The 20,485-nt window shown below is 46.1% G+C and overlaps 1 protein-coding gene across 3 annotated transcripts in view; it reads right to left on the reverse strand.

Moving 5' to 3' along the window:
* Positions 1-5,324: 5,324 nt before the first annotated feature.
* Tob (Transducer of ERBB2) overlaps positions 5,325-20,485 on the reverse strand; it is a 119,912-nt gene continuing 104,751 nt past the window's right edge. For 2 of the 3 annotated variants that reach the window (XM_071587568.1, XM_071587558.1), the window contains exon 3: positions 5,325-8,678. In XM_071587568.1, coding sequence (XP_071443669.1) covers positions 6,470-7,843 — 1,374 coding nt within the window. In that variant the 5' untranslated portion in view covers positions 7,844-8,678 and the 3' untranslated portion in view covers positions 5,325-6,469. Of the gene's footprint in view, positions 8,679-12,999; positions 13,096-20,485 lie in introns of those variants that run through there. The other variant, XM_071587576.1, reaches the window with a different exon arrangement.

Genomic DNA, 20,485 nt, shown 5'->3' on the forward strand with positions numbered 1-20,485 from the left:
TTGTCGGGGGCTTGGGAGGGAGGGCGAATGGGGGGACGAGACGCCCGCGACGCTCGCCTCGAAGCCGACGTCGGGACGGCGACAAAACGCCAGGGCGACTTGTTTCACCGCGGGTGCACTGAGATTTTTGCACCTGAGGTTAAAATTTTCGTCGAGCACCTTAAAAAAGAGAGACCACGGCCTCCTCTGCCGCGAGGTAAGCTACGGGTGGCTCCTTTGTTTTTCTTTTATGTCAGAGTCTTCCGACGATATATCCACTACGATCACGTTTATACCACGAGGCCTTCACTCCCGATCCCGGGAGTTCAGTCAACCAATCAGAATGCACAAACGTTGAGTCGGCCACCAAACTCCTTTGTTCATCTCCTCTTTTATGAACCAATGCACACAGCGACCAAAATGATATAAATATTTAGATGTCCATTGAATGGGGAACAATTTTCCAAGGCCTATTTTTGGAGTATGAGGACGAAAAGGGTCTATTTGCCCGTACATCGCCACCTAAGGCTGTGCTCGCAGAATCTTTCAGACCTGGTAGCACTTGACAATATTGCAGACTAGAACAAAATGTGTTACAAAATAGCTATCATTGTGAACAGTAAGACAACGGGTCTCGAGATTTTTGTCATTCGGAACGTCATCGTGAAGGACTGTCGGAAATGATTTAAAAAAAAACTAGTACCAATCACCGACAGCAAGAAAAACGTTTCATTATTTCGAAAGTGGAGACCAGTATCTTCGTCCGTATTGTTATGGTACTGGCAAAGTATAGACGAAAACGGGAACAGCCTCTATCGAACTATGCCTATGAAGAGGATAACGTAACAATAAGGACACCAGGGATCGCTAAACAGCGTTTTAATAATGCTCTCATATAATTGCAAATAGTTTTCTTTAAACATGATAATATCCATGTACGTATAAAAGTATATATTTATCGTATATATATATTTTTTCAAGGTATTAAGGTATTAAACATCATAGCAGGTAATAGTGGAAATAGTAGAAAAGTTCGATAAACAGCCAACAGGGTTACTCATTTACAATTTGTATCATCTTTTTTTTTTTGGAAGCTACTATTGTGATAATTTTCTTTCCCTCGATCAGCTCGCTCGAATGGGTGGCCTTATGGACAAAGCCATGCTTCATCCTCAACCTGGGAAAATATTAACTACTGTTTTCAACATTGTCCTCCTCTATACATTATATATGAATATATATATTATATACAATACAGTTAACACAACAATCTAAACCTTTTAGGCATTCCTAAACATTAGGCGTACACATCTTTTAAATTGTGAATATTTTTATCATAATAACTTTAATATGCATATATTAATAATTTGTGAATTTCTGATCAAAACGCCGCCTATATCTTTGTGAATGAACGCCGCGGATGCTTTCCTTCTGTAAGGATATTTAAGTGGAAACGCGAGAGTCAAAAATAAAAGGGATAAGATTGACAAAAGATGAAAACCAAGATTGGGCATGTGCGGGAGAGGGAGGGAGACTTCTTCTGCCACCTTCCATCTCCCCTAGGAGGGAGGGGAGGCGAGGTGGGGAATGGGAGGGAGTGTTTCTAGGTTTTTGTGTGGGTGGCAGAGCTGCCCAAAGGCTCTAGCGAAGGAAAATTCGAATTTAATTTGTGTTAGGGGATTGAAAACACAGCCAGACGAATACCACGGAAACGGTAAATACAACTTTTTTACTAAAAATTCCGAGCTTGCAGGTCTTTTGTTTCATTCATTTCGGTTTGAGTCAACAATTAAAATGATTTTTCAGTAAAGGATTTTATTTTCAAAACCCGCGTATTTTCCGTTCAACATAATATAATTACAATAATAATATTGATTATTTACACCCATCTCTCCTCAGCCATTTCACTTCTAATGAGTCAGGTACCATTTTGTTAAATATATATATATTTAATTATATTATTTCTGGCCGTATTTTTTCAATGGTAGACAATATATGCATGTCTACTTGGTGACGCAGGAATCGTAACCATTTTGTATTCAAGGAAACTCAAAAGTGAGCTCGATTCTCGAGGGAATAGTATTGCAGCGAAATTCAAACCCGGTTTCTTCACCCTGCCTTTGTATTGCACCTAATAAAGATGCAACCATCACAGACAACTCCTCACATTTCTTTCAACTCTCGACCTCCTGAACGCTTTTGACGCCGTAATCTACGAAAGAGCGGCGAATTCGTAACTCACAAAAGAAGCCTAAATAATGGAGGTGCGACAGACGGATTAGAACTCAGTTGCCGGTTAACGCTGAATTAATACTCTTCAATCTCCTGATTTTTCTCTTGTTCAAACTTTCGCGAATGACAGCGGACTCAAAAAACATTTCCCGAGAGGCTACTGCGAACAGGAACGCGGCAATTCCTCCAAAATTACGACATAACCACGTAGAGCGTGAATGAACTACTCAGTGAATCGTTAAAAATCGGGATATGGGAGAGGGGGAATGGGATGAGAGGTATCGGCTATTAAAAGTCGTATAATTCTAACATTTGATGAATGTAAGAAAAATTCAGCAACCATTTGCCATTACTCTACGCTCTAAAATTCCTAAAAAAAGGAAGTGAAAATTGTTTTGTTAAAAATTTGTTTGTAGCAGAAAAGCACTCACCTCCAAGCTACGAAGATGATTCGAGGGATAGATATCGCGTGGGCGATAAGAATTCGCTACACAAAAAAGACAACACTGAAGTCACCGCCTTTAAATTTGATTAAAAATTCCACGGCGCATAGGGGAATTGGGTAGAGGGGATTGGGGTGGGGGGAGAAACGGGTCGGAAGACAGGCTACAAAACAAAGTGCACCGTTTTCGACAGTCAAGTTGGTCCTGTTAGGGAGGATATGGAGTTCATCATCATAAAGTACAGCTCCTGTCATTTCCGAAGAGGAGAAAAAATACCCTCCTCGCCTTCCCCTTCCATCGTGGGCGCCCAATACGGCCATCGCCACTCGAAAACAACCCAGAACGGAGTAGGGAGGGGAACGCTCTTTACCCACGCACTCCTTTCCCATTGCTCCCAGAACGAAGTGAACGAACGTTCTTGTGAGTTTTATATGTCGTCCCGCCACTCCCGCTATCTCGCTCGAGATGCGGTGGTGAAGGCTGTTGGAGGGGGGAGAGAGGGAGAGTGAGGGAAGAGGAGAGGAGATGGCTGACTCTGCGGCGGCTCCTCCGCGGTAAGTGCGCAATTACAATGGGAATGTGGAGAGGAGAGGGGGCGGGGCGAGCGGGAGGTCGAGTAGAAGCGGATGGTTCGGCGAAGGGAGGTGGGGGGAGGGGCAAGAAGCTACAGGGCGGGGAGCGGGACGTGGAGGGTGGGGTGTGGGCGACGGAGGAAGGGAGCGGAGGAGAGGGAGGGGAAGGAGGAGGGACACACCACGCAAACACCTTGCGCCTATTCTTACTCCCGCATCCGTGGAGAAGGGAAGGGGGAAAAGGGGATCCGTGAGATGGCGTTTTATAAAGCGGTTTGCGTCACGGGAGAGAGTGGGGAGGTGGGCGGTGAGAGGATAGGAGGGCTGAAGCGGGAGAGAGAGAGAGATGATGAGGGGGGAAAGGGAAGGGAATAAATGCGTGAGAGGGGGTGGGGGTGGGGAGAGCGCGGAGAGCCGAAAGGAGGAGGATGCAACCCTCTTCGCACACCCTACTAGTCCAACGTCGATAATCTGAGAGGGAGGAAATGGCAAATGGAGCGGGTGGTGAACTTTTCCTCGGTGATCCTACAATAACTCTCCATGCCCTCCGCCCCATCTCCGCCTCACAGCTGTTCCCCCACCCCTCATTACGACCCCGATGCAATTAAAAAGGAGAGGAAGGTGGGGATAAAATGAAAGAAGAGGATAGAGACACGGGAGCACGGGACGAGGGAAACACATGGTGACGAGTCCCGCGTTCTCAGATGGCGCTGAGATAAGAGGAAATGGAAAGTTTGTGTCGATATCAGCACGGCTGAATGAGCCGGGCGGTGTGGCGAGGGGGAGGGGTGGGGTGACGGTCGGAAGGGCGCCCGACGCAGAAGAGGATCCTTGTGATCGATAGCATCAAGAGGGGGGAAGGGGGTGAGGGGGTGCGACCGCCGCGAGATGCTTGCCTTATGTTGTTTTTGATTTTTGCTGTCGTGACGGGGGCATTCCAAAAATGGAGCGAATGAACATTAAAGGAGCCTTCTTAGCGAGCGAGAGTCATAAGAGATTGCGCCGAATTGGGTGGCGATGGTTTTAAGCGTATATTAAGATTAAGACAGAAACGGGAGCTATGGGTGGAGGAGAGGAAAACGGTCACCCACCCCCTCGTGCCCTCTCAGCCCCCCGCTGAGGGAGGAGGGAGCGAGGGGGTTCAATACGACATAGTGCTATCCGCAGCACGGTAAATAAGATTAAAAAAAACATTCGCTGCACACACTGCCATTCAACATGGCTTCGAGCAGAAGCTTGCGAAATCAAAAAAGAGACGAATGACCAAATATTGCAAAAATACAAACAACGACAACCCTACAAATTACACATTAGTTACATAACATTATTCAAAAGGGTAAAAAAATAAAATTCAACCTCCAAATTTAAAAATAGGCATTAATTAATAATCCGTGTTAATATTATCATATATTTTTCATATATATATTTATATATATTATGTATCTTCCTAATCATAATAGTAATGGTAACGATATTAAACGTATGCGGTAAAAAAACAAGGCAGAGTTTTACACTGAGTGACTTCAAATTTGCGACCACGGGAATCCTCTGTGGACACTTGCGTGGTGTGTTTGTTTGTTTGTGTGTGTGTGTGTGTGAGTGTACGGGTTGGACACCCTCAGAGGCAGATCGTAGGGGTGCTGGTGGTGTAGGCGACGCGGAGTTGTCGTCGGTGAATGGAGATTATGAGGTGTGTGGTTGGAGGAGGGGGAGAGACGGGGGGCTGCTGGGACGAGGGCGGCGCCCTTCGAACACCACCACCCGACCTGCACACACGTGTGGGTACTCTCTCCGGCCGCTTGACCTCTCGACCCCGCACGGACGACGCGCGCCTCCGCCCCCTCTCATCCCTCGCGATCGCCTTCGACTCCAACCGGCGGCGGTCCACACACTGGAAGCACGAGGACGGGGCGGGCCGGCGGCCACACGAGGTCTCCCGTTCTTCCTCTCCGCCCACCGTCTCCAGAACACAGGAAAGCACACGCACAGCAACTGTACACACACGGGAACACACGCGTCCCCTCCCACTATCCCCGATTACGTATTTCCGTCCACCGCCTCACGCACTACTTCACCCACCCCCCACCCGAAAGTAATATCTTGAGATCCCGCCTCCCGACCAACCCGAAGACGACCGCGACCCCCTTCTCCTAGCCCACGCACTGCCAGGAACGGGGACCGTTCCAGGTGTAAGCAAGATAAAAGGTGCATTCGACGTGTGCGAGCGTTTTCTTATCTTTTTTTCTCGCGGAGATGACAGGTCCGAGGAGGATGATCGGTTCGCTCTCGGCGCCCTCGACCCTCCATGAGGAAAAGTCCGGGCTGGTGTGAAGGAGCGACGGCACGGCTCGCACAAGAGGGATCGGGTGAGGGCGCCGAGGTGGCGGCGGGAGAGTTGAGACCAGAAAGGGTGGTGCGCGCCTCGCGGCCGCTGGAATCGATCGCGAACGTTTAACCGCGTCCTTCCCACTCTGCATCCGTTCCGCGCCTCCCGGACGAGTTGGCCATGCTAAGGACAGGCTACACTCGCGGAGGGCGGCGGACCTGCCTTCCGCTCCCACGCGGGAGTCGGAGAGCTCGCGTGCGGTTTGGTTTGCATGCGTGCGTGTGTGTTTATGTGTATGGGTGTTTGAGAGAGAGAGAGAGAGGCAGTGTGTGTGTGTGTGTGACGCCTGAACAGTATCAGGATCGGAGGACGTCGACCCGGCGCGCGGGACTAGATGGCATGGCCGGTGGGCTACTGTGCCGGCAGTTCGATCGGGGAATGTCAGTTGAAGTACACCGCTGTACGAGGAAGACCGGGGCGAGCGGAGGCCCGGACCGGGGACTCTCTGAGATATCTCAAGAGACCCGGACGAGCCTCGGCCCACACGTGGCTGCCGAGGGATCTCCGGCTGTGATGCTCGGGGTCCCACTCTCCGGACATCAGCTGCTCGCGAGGAACCGTGCCGGCCCGCGGGAGTCCCGCGGAGACCATTGGTGGTGGTGGTGATGGGGTCGGCTTGGGGCCAGGACGAATCCGCGCGCTCGCATCTCCGGGGACGAACCGGGAGGCCGCCTCTGGGGGACGGCGGCCCTCTCCATCATCATCTGTCGGGGACCTGGGACGTTGTTGGTGCGAGGGAGGTATCTGGGGTGGTGACTCTGGTGGTGTTGGTGATGGGGGGGAGGCGAGGAGGAGGAGAACGTGGGGATCGGCGCTACACCCCTCGTGGCGCGACGGCGCTTCTCCCGGCGGCCCTCTCAGTTGGCGACCAGCAGGTGGTGATACTGAAGGCCAAAGCCCCCCAGGCCCTCCAGGAGCTGCTTGTCGCCCTGCTGTCCGCCCTGGCCACCGCCCGACGAAGGCGACGTGGATGGCGAGGAGGCCGGTGAGGAAGAGGCGGGCGACGGCGATGATGAGGTGGCGGGAGCCGGCTGGGGCGCCGGGGGCGTCGCGGAGGCAGGTGACCCAGCTGCCACCTGCCTGCCACCCCGGTTGTTGTCCGAGTAGTACTTGTGGTGGTGGTTGCCCCCATGGTGTGGCGGGTGGTGCTGGCCGGCGTGGTGGTGCTGCGGGGGCGCGTACGCCGGTGCCGATTGGTGAAAGGGGCCACCGTAGCCGGGGTGGAGGTGCCCCTGAGAGCCATTGGACTGCGCGTGGGCGATGGCCGCTGCGGCCGCGGCCGCAGCGGCAACGGCGCCGAAGTAAGCGTGTGGGTGTCCGCCACCGCCGGCGGACGTAGGACTCCTTATGTCGGGCGAGATGGACCTTGGCCTCTGGGATGGGGACACCTGCTGCCTCTGCTGCTGCTGCTGTTGCTGTTGTTGTTGCTGCTGGATGATGGCCCTCTGCTTTATGTAATTGGAGAACTCCGTGGGGGACATCCGGTTGGCGCGCTTGCTGCTGCTCTTCAGCTTCGTGCTCCCGAACTTGGTCTGCGCGAAGGTGGCCGTGGTGAAGGTCAAGGGAGGAGCGGGCGGTCGCGGGAGGAAGCCGGGTGCCACGGGTGACGCGGGGGCGGAGGCAGCCGGAGGTGTCGGGGGCGGCGCCGGAGATCCACCGGCTGTCGGCGGGGCGCACGCCAGGGGCGAGCAGAGAGAGAGGCCTCCTAGGCTGGAGGCCACGGCGTCAATCGGCCGAAAGCACTGTGCCTCGGGGTTGAACGTTTTGCACACCTCGCCGTCGTGCTCCTCCTCGTTGGCCACCTCTGGGTCGGACACGGACACGGGCGGTGCCACGGAAGCCGCGGGTCCCTGCATGCCGGCCGCCGCCGCGGCGGCCTCTGCCGCCTCACTGTAGAGGCCCTTGGCGGCTCCCTTCTCACCGATGCGGTAGCTCACCTCACCAGGGTCGATCCAAACGGCCAAATCCCTCGGGAGGTGCTCGAGGACATCCCTGACGGGCACACCGCTCTCTCGGGCGGCTATCTCTAGGACCGGGTCTACTGGGCTGCCCGTCTTGAGGCAGCGGAATGCGGAGCCCTTGGACGGACGGTCCGGATACCAGTGGCCACGGAATTTCGCTCTCAGCGCTCTTTCCAACTCCTCGCCGAACAGGTTGACGCGCCGGCGCGGCAGTTTGTTGTATAGATAGGAGATGACAAAGGTCAGGGCCACCTGGATTTCCACGTGCATGTTGGGGGTTGCAGACACGAAATACGGTTTACGATCGATATTTTATGGCAAAGTAGGGATTGGGTCTCACCTCAGGTCCCTATAATTGCTGAATTCCTTTACGTAACAGTCACTTATTCCTACGGGGAGATTCTAAATGCGAAGTAGTATCGTACCGATGCCTAAATTGAAATTCCACGCAGCACTTCCACACAGTAGCATTTATCAAGAACGAAGGAATTGTAACGGAACAATTTATCTTCTCCCGAAACAAAAATAATCTTCTTGGATTCTATACATACGGATTCGTCTTAACGACAGAGCAGCATCACCCGCCGCAATTGCGTCTCAACCGTTAGAGGGGGCTGAAAATCAATTCTCCCTAGCGTCCGTGACACAACAATGACTTCTTCACGTCTTCTTTTTTTCAGGTACAAATTGTAGCGATATCACAATGACCAGCCTGCCATGTCGGTGCCGAGCGCGGGGACAATCGATCACAACGAGAGGTCGGCGCAAGGACAGCGCAACACCAGGCCGCTAACAGCGAATGTCATCGGAGGGAGAGGTCCCCTTCCAGGGATCTCTGCGGGTCCGACTGCAGGGACGACCGCGCTCCACCGCACCCGCTGCTACTGCTCCTCCTCCTCCCCCTGCTGGATGGTAGTGCCAGCGGAATCTCTCTCTGGGGCCCCGAGATCGATGCCAGGATCCCAGCCAGCTTCGTCCCCGTTCGGGAAGCGACTGAGCAGCTCACTCGGGATGGCCACCCACGCAACGCGGGCCGGTATCGACCGCTCGGGCGCACGTCACGACCCAGGCTATGACGTCACGGGCGCTCCAAGGCGGGCAACTTCTGCGGGCGTAAAGGGAAAGAAAGAGAGAGTGATGAGAGAGACAAAAGCGGCGCGGGGCTCTCCGCAAGCGAGCGAGCGGCGTCCACGGGGTGCAGGGAAATATTTCTCGCAACCCAACGTTGAGGGCAACTGTACCTTGACTCCCCCTTCCACCCCCCTGGAAACTGGTCCCCTCCCCCCCCCCCCCCCGTCTTCCCTTCCCAACGCGTGCTCTGCCTTAATTTCGCTCACGCGGGGAGTGCGTTCATGCGGGGCACTCAGAAGTTTTCCGTGTATTATTCTTTTTTTTATTCACCCCAACAATGAAATGGAAAAATGATACGTTCCGGAGATCGTGCAACGCAAGTTTTCACTGGACGTGGTCACCGGTTCTTCTAGGAAACATTTGTTGTTTTAAAATAAGCAGCAAGGATAAAAAATCATGAAAAAATGGAAGGGGGAGCAAATGTGGGCATCGATGTGAATAACGATTTTGCGAGATTTCATAGAAAAATGTTAATTTTACTTAACTTACGGCGTGACAATTCATATTTAGTGTGATTAATCTGTTACTGATGCCTCATAAACTTCAAACAGCGAAATCCGAAAACCAGAAATCACTCGTTGAAAGATTAAACATCGAATAAAAGTTTCACGAGGATATTATTTTCAGTAGAGGTTATTTGAGGTTATTTGAATAATGGTCTAACATGAATAAGAATAATATTAAATCTTGCTTTGATACGGTGTTAGCATATGTTTGTGGATTCATGAAAGTAAATTTTCGATACCAAAGAATATAGTCCCCAAACAGAGAAATTGTTAACCTAAATAAAAAATCATTGAAATCACGATTATATCATAAATAGCTTCATATTGTGAGCATTCACCCCGTTATAATGTTTAAATTTTGGTAACTAATACGAGATGTCCTACCAATCACAGGAAATCGTTGCTTTCAAACAAAAATCTACATTCACGAAAGGGAATAAATATTATCGTAAGGTTAACGTCTTAATGACATTTCCGTGTCTTTATGACGTACTCTCTCGGTCAAGTTTACACGAAGATCTATGAATATGTTGATAAACTCGGGAGAAAGTTTAAACGAACGAGCAGTAATTATTTTAGGAACGGCATGGTATAGACAAATAGACGCCTCCGATAAAATTATAAGAGAATAATTTAAGATTTATGAATTCGCTTATGAATATTAACAAATCATTTTGAGTTAGTATTATTACTTATGAAATCATAGTATAACAGACCACAGACCACGGGAAAGGGTTCAATAGCAAATATCGTGCGATCAAATTACTAATTTGATCCAAAAAATTAATATTTTCACTTTTGACAAGCACTCACTGCGAAGATTTTCCCAAATTTCAAAAATAAAATCAATCACGTCTTGTGGAAGGCGCTGCAGCTGAGTGTTTAAAGCATAAGATTATTTGGCATCTATAATATTAAACCTAAAATACAAACAGGATAGGCGAAAGTATGATTTCACCAGACATATCGCAGCAGATACCGCAATGTCTTGCACCATTCCCCCTGCCGTAATGAATGCGCATTAAAGCAGATTCCGTCAGCACTTCCAATTAACTAATTATATTTCATTACAAAACGGTGGTAATTTCTGAGGGAAGAAGTGATAGTAAACATTTTAAATTCTAAATTTTAAAAAATAACTCCGTTTTTTATGAATTAACTATCTCGCAATTGTTTGCGCTTAACGTAAAAACATTTATTGACTTGATAATAGGTTACCATGTAGGAATATTAAAGTAAAATCGTCACAAGAACGTGGCTAAGGAGTCAAATCGATACCTCGTTTCAATATCTGTGTCACTACGATCAACGTTACTTATTTAATTTTGGGAATAACGGGGCAGAACCAAACTCATAAGGCTATATTTGTCGAATTTAGTTATGAAAAAGGATCAACTCTAAGGGTTTCTGAACACGTTGGCTTATAAAACGTCCTAGCTCCTAAGCTTATATTTAAATAAAGAGACCTATACGAAAGTAAAATCAACGAAAAATATTACTCTATTCCAAAAATTAAGAGAGAGTTCTCTTCATAACATCTAAGACTCATGATACGAATAAGTCAATGCTATAATGTACAAAGAATACAAGACATAGGGAGAAAAAATGCTAATTCTAATAATATATCAAAAATAAACAATTCTAATTCCATTTACACGTTCATACGTTAGTATGTAGCATACATTCGCAGTCGGAGTAAATTAATATTAAAAAAATCAAGTTTTTATTTTACCTGAAGTTTATGTTGTTACTTGAGTTTCCTCGTTATTAGAAACAAAATTTTGTTCTCTTTAATTTAATATAATTCCATTCAAGTTCTTTAATGAGTAGAATTATTCATTAAATTCATTAGGGTGGCAATTGCAACACACGAAGCTTATTCAATGATATAATCTTGAGATATTGCAGAGGATCTTCCCTAATGAATCTGTCATCCTCCCAACACCACAACAAATATGACGGCAACAATGGACGCAATCAACTAGTTACATCTGGAAAAAGCAAATAGAAGATATGAAAATATTAACTAATTTATGGCAATGCCACGTCGCAATAAAAACACTAAAATATTTTACAATAAAATTATTGAATAAAATTAAAGTTTAAATTTACACGTATACAAAATACCGCTCAAAGTTTCTCCCTTGGGAGCATGACAACGTGCATTTATTTATAAAATTCCTTGTTAAACGTCCATGTTACTAGATACGCATACAAGCAGATATTTTGGGCAAAAAGGAAGAAACATTCCGAAAGGTCTGAACTTAAGAGGGAATCAGCCAGTATCATTGCCTCCAGGTGCGCGGGTCAGATTTTGGATCCCCGTTATTCCCTCCATCTGAAACATATCAGTGTTTCTTTTATTGGTACTTTATTAAATTAACCATCTTATTAGTGAGAGTATTTTCATAGTATAATGCCATATTGCTGAAACTTATTTCGATTTATAATTATCGTTAATGATACAAAATGATGTGTAGAATTGAAAATAGTTCATATTAGGTTACATTATTGCATACGAAAATCTAATAGAAAGTGAAAAAAGTTAGGCAAACTTTCAAAGAAAAAGTAAGTTAGGAAACACTGAAAAAATTAAATGTTTACTTCAGTTTTTTCCTCGCAAGACAGACGTTTCGTCCGAGACCTACTTAAATACCCAAAGAGAGTTAGACAAGGCGGATTAAGATGAAATTAGAATTCTATATTTTTTAGTATTGTTATAATATAAAATATATTTATATACGACACCACGTTTTTCTCTAGGCAAAAATCAAACATAAGAAAAATTGATAAGAAAGGAAAAGGAATCTCCAAAACACACTTCAGTACAATCACCTGACTAGACCGTGGGTGCTGTTTCCGTCAAAGAAGAAATTTTTAAAGATAACTCATGTCATTAGCGATTGATTTGGTGAAGCTACAGAGAGCAAAACTGATTCGACTATGTGCTTACCAGTATAAGAAACTGATTTTTGAATAATAGGCAATGCCAACACTAGGCAGATCAATCAACACAGAATGAAAACGCTACCGAAAAAAAGCCTAACGCATTCATGTTAACGTGCATTAATTGGAAGGGCAACACGGACGACACCACAAAATTGCGGTACATTGAGTGACATATAAATAAACAATCGCATGCCCGATTCCACAGCTCAAGTTTCGACCATCAAATAGGCACTTCCCCTAGCTCTATTCTGTTTCCTCAGTGAAACAAGAAACCAACTTCACCACTTCAAGAGCCCAGCGAATGTCCTCTGATTAAACACGTACGGCGCATTACGCGAGTTCAGAACCCGGTATCGATCAAATGGCACCCCATCTCTTTTCTCCGACAACACAAACCCTCCTCTCCATCTCCTACGAAAAAAGTGAATGCGTCCGGCGGATTGCTGGTCGGCTCGACGAGAAATCGATGAGCGAAGCGATCTCGCAGCTTTAAGGTGGATCCAACCACACAGGAGGAGTTGACGACCGATATTGTGCGCTGCGCCGTGCACGGCCAGCGTGAACCGAACTTTCACGAAAGTGACGGGGAACTTCGAACTCGAGGACGGGCGACGAAACAAACGTCGACTCCTTTCGTCCCCCCCCCTTTACCACCTCGACCATCCTCTGCCGCCTGCCGTCACCGTCGCCCTCCTCCGCCGGAGGAAAACCATCATCGGCCCAGGGTCTGGAGTAATCGAGAGTCGAGGCGAGCGAAATTCGGAGTAGTGGGGCGCTCGGAGGGGACGGGGGCCATTCGGCCTACTCCGTCCGGGAGTATATCTCTCTTATTATTTTTACCGTGAGGACCGGCGTCCGCTTCCCATGGCAGGGGCGGAATTCGCGACTCTTCAGTCCCACCCTCCTCCTCTGCGGTCGCGACCACGGCGCCCGGACGGCCTGGGGCAACTCCACTCGAAGCTGCTCTTGGCGGCCGGCGCTGGGGGTGTGCCGGGCCCCAGGGCGAGGCAGCAGCCGCGGGGACTCGCTCGGGAGGCGGGTGGGCGAGGGAGGGGAGAGGAGGAGAAGGCTACGGGGGAAGGGGGTCAGAGGGGAGAGGAAGGGAGAGTGAGAGGGGTGGGGGATGGGTGGGTAGCGGGAGGGAGGGACGGCGAGCGGGCAACCCGCGGGATGGAGGATTTCGTCGATCGAAATCGGAAATGTGAGGCGAAAAACAAAATTCTGCCCACGCGACGCGCAGAGGGGGTCCTTTTTGTCCGGGTGGAGGATGATTAATTTAGGAATAAAACCTCATGCGGGTCCACGAGAGATAGTTGCGTGGTCCTCGGGGCGAGAAATTCTATTGATCCGCGGCCCTGACCCGTCCGGCATAATAATATTTTTAAAAGTTCCGACGGCGGAGAGCATCGGCATCGTTCTATCCGTCAGTTTCAAGAGTATTTCCCGCACGGACGAGAAATTCTCATGCCCTCCCCGGGAACTTCGTCCTCTCGGGCAACCGGACGGTTTTTCTGCGGGATCATCTCTCCGAATGCCTTTTCTCGGCAAATGGCGGGATCACCGGAGAGGTCACGCACTTTGAATTGACCTCCCAAACCGCGTTCATTTTCTAACCCATAATTACAGTTACCTCCTCCCGTGATCTGATGTGGTCGTTTCAAGGTCAGCGATTAATGGTCTGCACCAGGATACGGAAAATGCAGGCCGAGTGTCCTTCGTCCATTGTTTCAAAACGGGGACGGGAGTTCCAATACCCCCTCCCCCTGAAATGCAAGTATGAAGAGGAGATAAAGCTCTAATCCCGTATAACCTTTGTTACCGTGATGGCGAAGGCAAAACTGCATTCCTTTCCACCACTCATTCTGTTTGCCTGTTATTGATCCAAGTGCAGAAGATCGCCGGAGCTCGGCAGAAGTTGTACTTTGTCCGAGAGATAAATCCCTCTGGCCACAGCGGCCAAGTACATTTCCGTCCCCCCAAAAGGGAAAGAGGCTTCGCCGGGAGGGTGATCTTTGATCCCGACCTCACCACAGTGGTCACCGTAGCTGGTTTTTATGGAACAATTTCAGGGTATAGCAAGAGGCGATTTCCTGTCGTCTATCCACCATGGCATCAGTAACATATAGTAAACTACTTATGGTATTGCACAAAATGCATTTTAATTTAATCAGGTATCGTTTGAGATAGCTTTCACGCTTCAAAAAGCGATTCCATTCAGTAGTGTTATTTAAGCTTCGACCGAAAAGACTGACCAATGTAAACAATGTGCGCGTCCAAGACGAATGGGTGACTGGTGACGGGAGGCCCGAGAGGGTTGGGCTTTCAAACTGGTTGGCGCATAGCGTCCATTTGGCTGCGGAGATGGATACCGGTGGATAACACACGATAACGGGGGTTACGTAACCAGCTAAGACAGGGCAGATTTTCCATTATGAAGAGTGTCATAGATAAACAGGAATAGAACATGCATAATATTGATTACGGAAGTTTTTAAATTCATTCTTACTGTCTAGTCTGTAGAGGACTTATATAATTCTCTGAGATTAGAATCAGGAGTTTCCAAGCAAGGACGTAGCGCCTTAAAATTCCTGACATTATTGAGGTTCTGGCACCCCCCCTGACATGTAAGGTAACACTAAACATATGTCGGTTCATGACAAAGTGACCTCTCCGCTGAAGAATCATTGGAAGACCTGAATATTCAATTCACCATGGATTACTGACTTCCAATGTTTGACTCCGTTCTTCACCATCCCAGCTTGCACGTCATATCAAATCAATAATTGATTTAAACGAGAGATAGATGGGATTGCATTGAAGTCTGGCACGGTTCATTTGGGGTGCCAAATATAGATGACAGAGAACAAAATATCGTTATTTAACTTCTGATCCTCATTCGAAAGATCGAACTTCACTTGAAGCTGATACCCTACATATTTGTTGACGACTCGCTACGCAAGTACGAATGTGTCAACATAGTCTTTGAAAAACTATACCAAACTACCAATTAGATGGTCGATTTTCAAAAAATGTATCGACCCATATCGATTATCAATGTAATCAAGAGTCGCCATCGCGTGTACAAGTTCTACAACCTCAATAAGTCACGATGCCACGATTAGCATTCCGTTTGTGATTCATTTATTCTTTTCCATTCAATCAATCTTGCGAGAGTTACACCCACCATTTTAGAGATGGGGTTCAACTCAGCACAGACACTCCATTCACGTTGGAAAGTGGCATCAGCGCAGGAGACAGCGCCTGGGACCTCACTAGTCGTTGCAGACAAACGAGTTAGAATTTTAAATTTTTTTAAGCGATCCTTTCATGTCTCGCCATTTCGATACAACTGCGATTATGGTTTTCGCGGGGAAACTATTGCGTTATCGAAGCAAGACTAATGACAACAATTCGCCATGACGAAGAGAGAGAAAAGTTTTCCACATATTTTACACTCGACACCTCTAAACCATGTGGAATGATTTACGGCGATCAGACTCGGTGAATGCTGGTCGGGCGAGGGAGGGAGCCGGAGTTTGGAGTGAAGAGGACGTGGGGGGTGAAATAAGAAGGGTGAGGGAAGGGATTGAAGGAGAAGAAATAAGGGTTGGCGGTGGAAGGGAGGGAGAGAGGGGCGGAGGGGGGAGAGAGAGAGAGTGTGAGGGAAAAGGACGAGCAATCGGAACGGGTCGCCCGGAAGGTTATGTCTACGCTTCGCACTACCGCTCTCCCGGTTGCCTGGATTTAGGCGAGCCGAACGCAATCGCTGCCGCAGGCTGAGGAAGAACAATTCATTCCGGCGAACGTGCGCGAAGCACGCTCGGTTTCCAATCGGAGGAATGCCGTCTCGTGTTGAGCACTCAGTTCTGCGTTCCCGAACCAAACCTGGGGGCCGGTCGCGAAGGCCAACGGGCTCCGCTGTATCGCGGTCGTCGTCGAGACCCGGTCGGATCGAAGGCAAAGTTTGAAGTTCCGTGGTGACGTGGGAGGCCAAGCAAGCAGATAAGAGCAAGTGGGTCGTCCACCACTTAAATTCTTCGCTCGGGGAGATGAATCTTTTATCTTTCTATTTAGGTCCCCATACTACCCACCCGATACGCTTCTATACATTAAATGTTTCCTCGAACATCCTCACGGAAGGGGATGGAATTTTTTTGTTCAGCGGATAGTTCACTTGTATGGCCGTGTCTTCGGTCTAATAATGCCGATATCCCAATCCACTAAGCTTACTTGCAGAGATATTGAGTGGATTCACGTGCGCAGTGAATGATTCCCGATTCGTTTCATGAAGTTAGTTAAACGTGAAGTCATCGTCCCTGAAAGGATATCTTGAATTTGAATAAATGGATAGTCAGATAAATACTAATATGTACAAATTGAGCATAATTAAAAATATTTCAGTTTCTTAAAATGTATGCGTTATTTAAAATTAAACCGTCATATATTAATAATATTCTATCTTATCTTCGTGGATATTACTTTCATCAGAATGATCCCTGGTTCATAATTTTTCGGATCAGTAACTTTCTACGAATTAGTGAGAGGAATTGTGTAAAAAAAAGGAAAAAATAGAAATTAAGTGTGTGGAGTTACAAAGTCAATAATTTTATTTCATTTCAATATGGCAAGCAAATTCCATAAATTTACGCCGGAGACAACAAATTTTAGTTAGTGAGAGTATAAATCATAAACCAAGAAATCAACCCTATGATCGGATTGGTAGGTGATGATACAGTTCACCCAGTACTAAGCCCGACGGCGTGTGAAATTTTACACATCAGGGTAGGGGGGGTTCCTTCTGAATTCCTTTCTCTGTGCCGGTTATAGTTTCCCGGGAAATCTGGCACCCGAAAAATCACACAACTTGGGTGGAGCTGAGGGTGCTTGCCCGGGCCCTCCGGTCAGTAGTCCAACACTCTACCCCTGGATTACTGCGAACCTCTAATGAGAATATATTCAAATTTTAAAGAGGTTAAATAACCCTGATATTTCGTATTATGTTTATGATCCTAATTCCAAAAAGGGCATTATTATCTAATTTTTATGTCTAGGTTGGTTTCTTCGTGAGTTATTGTTTTTTCAGTACACACGTATTCCTGTGTTATTCTGTTGGCGGTTCTCCAGCATTTGTCGGAAGTACAATAAACCGACTGAAATATGTATTTGCCAAAGTGTTTACCTCTCCAATCTTAGGCTTCAAGACAAACTGTTTCTCTTTTCTCTTTCCCTTCTTTCCGAGTCCTTCCCATTCCTTAAAGTGACAAATGTTTTACCTAAGTAAAGAAAAAGTAATTTGACTTAATCTGGATCAAACATCGGATCTACTAAATGATCACCGGGAGTATTAACTAATTACATCCTTCTTCAGGGTGAATTGCCGAGGGAAGTTAAAGGAGAACAACTGATGTATTTAAAATAATATGTATAATATAAATAAACACCCAAGGCATCCAAGCAGGGATTGGAATGTCAATTACAATCCCTTTATAAAGAGCTTAGAACCTAGGTCCTCAGTGTCGGAAAAATGTAATAATGAAACAACTGCAATGCTACCGTGAATGGACGTTTGCGTTGATGCTAAAGAATTGCTTCAGTGCATAAAAACTTGCAGTAATCCAAAAATTACGGTTAATATAGGGTCAAAATAAGTGAAAACAAGACTTCCTGTGGTGATTGAGAGTACATCAGATGGACCAATGATAAAAATTTAAACTTACAATTACTACTTTTCCGAATTATCCTAATCTATCGCGAAAACGGTGGCAATGGGTGTGAAGGGCTTGAAGTCAATTCGCGTATGAGTTTAGAGGAATAATGTCATGTTATCGCTCTGAAAAAGCAATTACTAAACACGATGAACGCTATGGAAGCAAATGCACACAAGTTCTGACGAAATTTGTGCAGTCACATCTTTCACTGATAAGTTATTATGTTTTACTACTTAATATACGGAAGTAATACTTCTAGTATAATTCAAGCCAATTCGATGAAACTGCTAAGTAAATAATTTGATTATTTAAATTCGTTTCCAATATTTACCATGATGACACGACATTACTCAATCACAAAAAATCATATAGTGCCATTAATATAGTTTGACTTATTTTGGAGGATGAACAAACAGGTATGATATGAAAATAAGCATTTATTCCATAACCAAACCGTTTTACATTTCAAATTACTGAAGGTAAAAACATTATGAGCATTATGAACACATTCATTATTGATGACGTCTTGACCATAACACGTGATGAACTTATACTAATGAAATAAACGGTTATGTCCCCAAACGGTCGGAAAAAGTGTCCTGGGGATAAATTGGGTATGGCTGAAGGGAAAATCCATATTGTTCAAATATTTTCATCAAACTATTTCAAGCCTATTTTTTATCCAAATTAACCGTCACCACACTTGAAATCTATGGCTAGCCATTTGCTGAAGTGCTAGTTTTTTTAACATTTTCTGCACTTGATGCATCCATTTTTATTCACGAGGGAGCATTTTCAGTACAATTAATGAATGCAAAATTTCCCACACCCTCATCAATTGAGGTTTCTTTTAAGAAGTGGTTCACATACAATACCATGGGTATAAAACATTCGGGTGAAACCGGGCTGTGCTCAGCTGAGCTTAGATTACCTTCCGTCTACCCTCAGTATTCTCAAGAAGCTCAAATAGCTTATTTATTAATTTTGAGAAAAAATGCCATTAAAGCAATAAAGCGATTGCTATCCCGTAAAATAAATTAAATTGAGTTACCTCACCGTATTAAATAAATCATAGAGTAGAACGTATATAATTGCCCTGTAACAGTCATACTACAGGTTGTATGTAACCTGTAGTGCGACTGTTACGTGCCTGTATTGCAAACCATCAAAGACTTGGTTTTTATCTGTTCCTTTCCGAAACTACTACAATATTTCTTCCATTGGAGAGAATTGCCAACTATCTACCTATCTTCAGGGTTCCCTTAAAGTGCTAAATATGCTAATCAATTTCTTTTCATTTTTTTCGCGCGATTATTCCTCTGTCTTCATGCATCTTTGCTGCCCACAAATACCAATATCCTGCGAGTCACATTTGAGTATAATATCTTCATTTCCTACTAGTCGTTATCACAGAACCGTCATGGAATAAACGGGAACATGTGCAAAGGAAACCTTACTGACACTGATCCTTCAACCTGGAAGTAGTTTTCAATCATTTGGTTAGGTGACAAAACTACGTTACGGCTATAGCGGAGGGGGACCCGGTTATGCTCTCCATTCTCCGACTTGTGTGCGCACGTAAAAATGCAAGAATAGAATTCCGAAGCCTTAGGCGTTAACCTTTTCCCACTCAGTATTGGAGCCTCTTCGGGCATTAAACAAATGGAAACACCCTCGCTCCGAGGCTCAGAAAACAAAATGACACGAGCTTCCGAGTAACTCTTGACGTCAACGATGGACTAGTCTCCAGTCTCCCTAATTCACAATTTGCAACAGAAATCATTTTCTAACTACGACTCATTAAATACTTTGGGTTTGGCTTCAATAAAATGTCTTTTACTACCGAAAACACCCAGTTTGTGTTTATATCAACAAACACTGCGGGGGAGGGAAGAAAATTCCCGCCACGAGTGGCATAAGTTAGAAATGGGGATTATGGGCATTGAAACTCAGGCCTCGGTAGCTGCTGGAAGGACCCAGCGTTTCTTTCCTTAAATGTTCGCAGGTAAATCTGAAGAGCGAAAGACTATGCGATTCACGAGTGGGGCGAAGTGCGATCAATTAGCAGCGGCTGTGTGCTCATCATTAATTTTGCGAACCGTGCTATAAAATCCGTTTTGACAGCAATTATTTTGCCGATATCCTCTGCAGAGCGGACTTGAAAATGTCCGGATGCCTTTAACGAAATTAATACTTGTTTCAATACATTTAAATTCATGCCCGGATTATAAGAAATGAAATATCTAGAAAATGCTTAAACATTTGAAAGTCAAACAGTGAAAATGACCTTTGTAGGTATTATTAGGTGGTAAATAATCTATCCGCTCATTTAGCTGAATCCTACTGTGCCTTGATGTGGTGTCTGCAAGAAATTGCTGGTCTTGACTTATCCCGGTTCTTTATGCTTAATGCCTCACGTGTAAGCTTCCTTTCTAGAAACATCTTGACAGATACTCCCCGGGTTAAGACGAAGGGTCGGTCATTTTACAGAATTAAAAGCAGAATGACTTTGATCCAAATTTTGCACAGTTAATTTATTCTAAAAAAAGTATTCATATTATTCTTTTAAATATATAATCAATCATAGGACCGAAAATGTGTCGGAAGTGATTAGTGGC

Source organism: Hetaerina americana, unplaced genomic scaffold, assembly GCF_022747635.1.
Source record: "Hetaerina americana unplaced genomic scaffold, ioHetAmer1.1.p SCAF_1, whole genome shotgun sequence".
Lineage (NCBI taxonomy): Eukaryota > Metazoa > Arthropoda > Insecta > Odonata > Calopterygidae > Hetaerina > Hetaerina americana.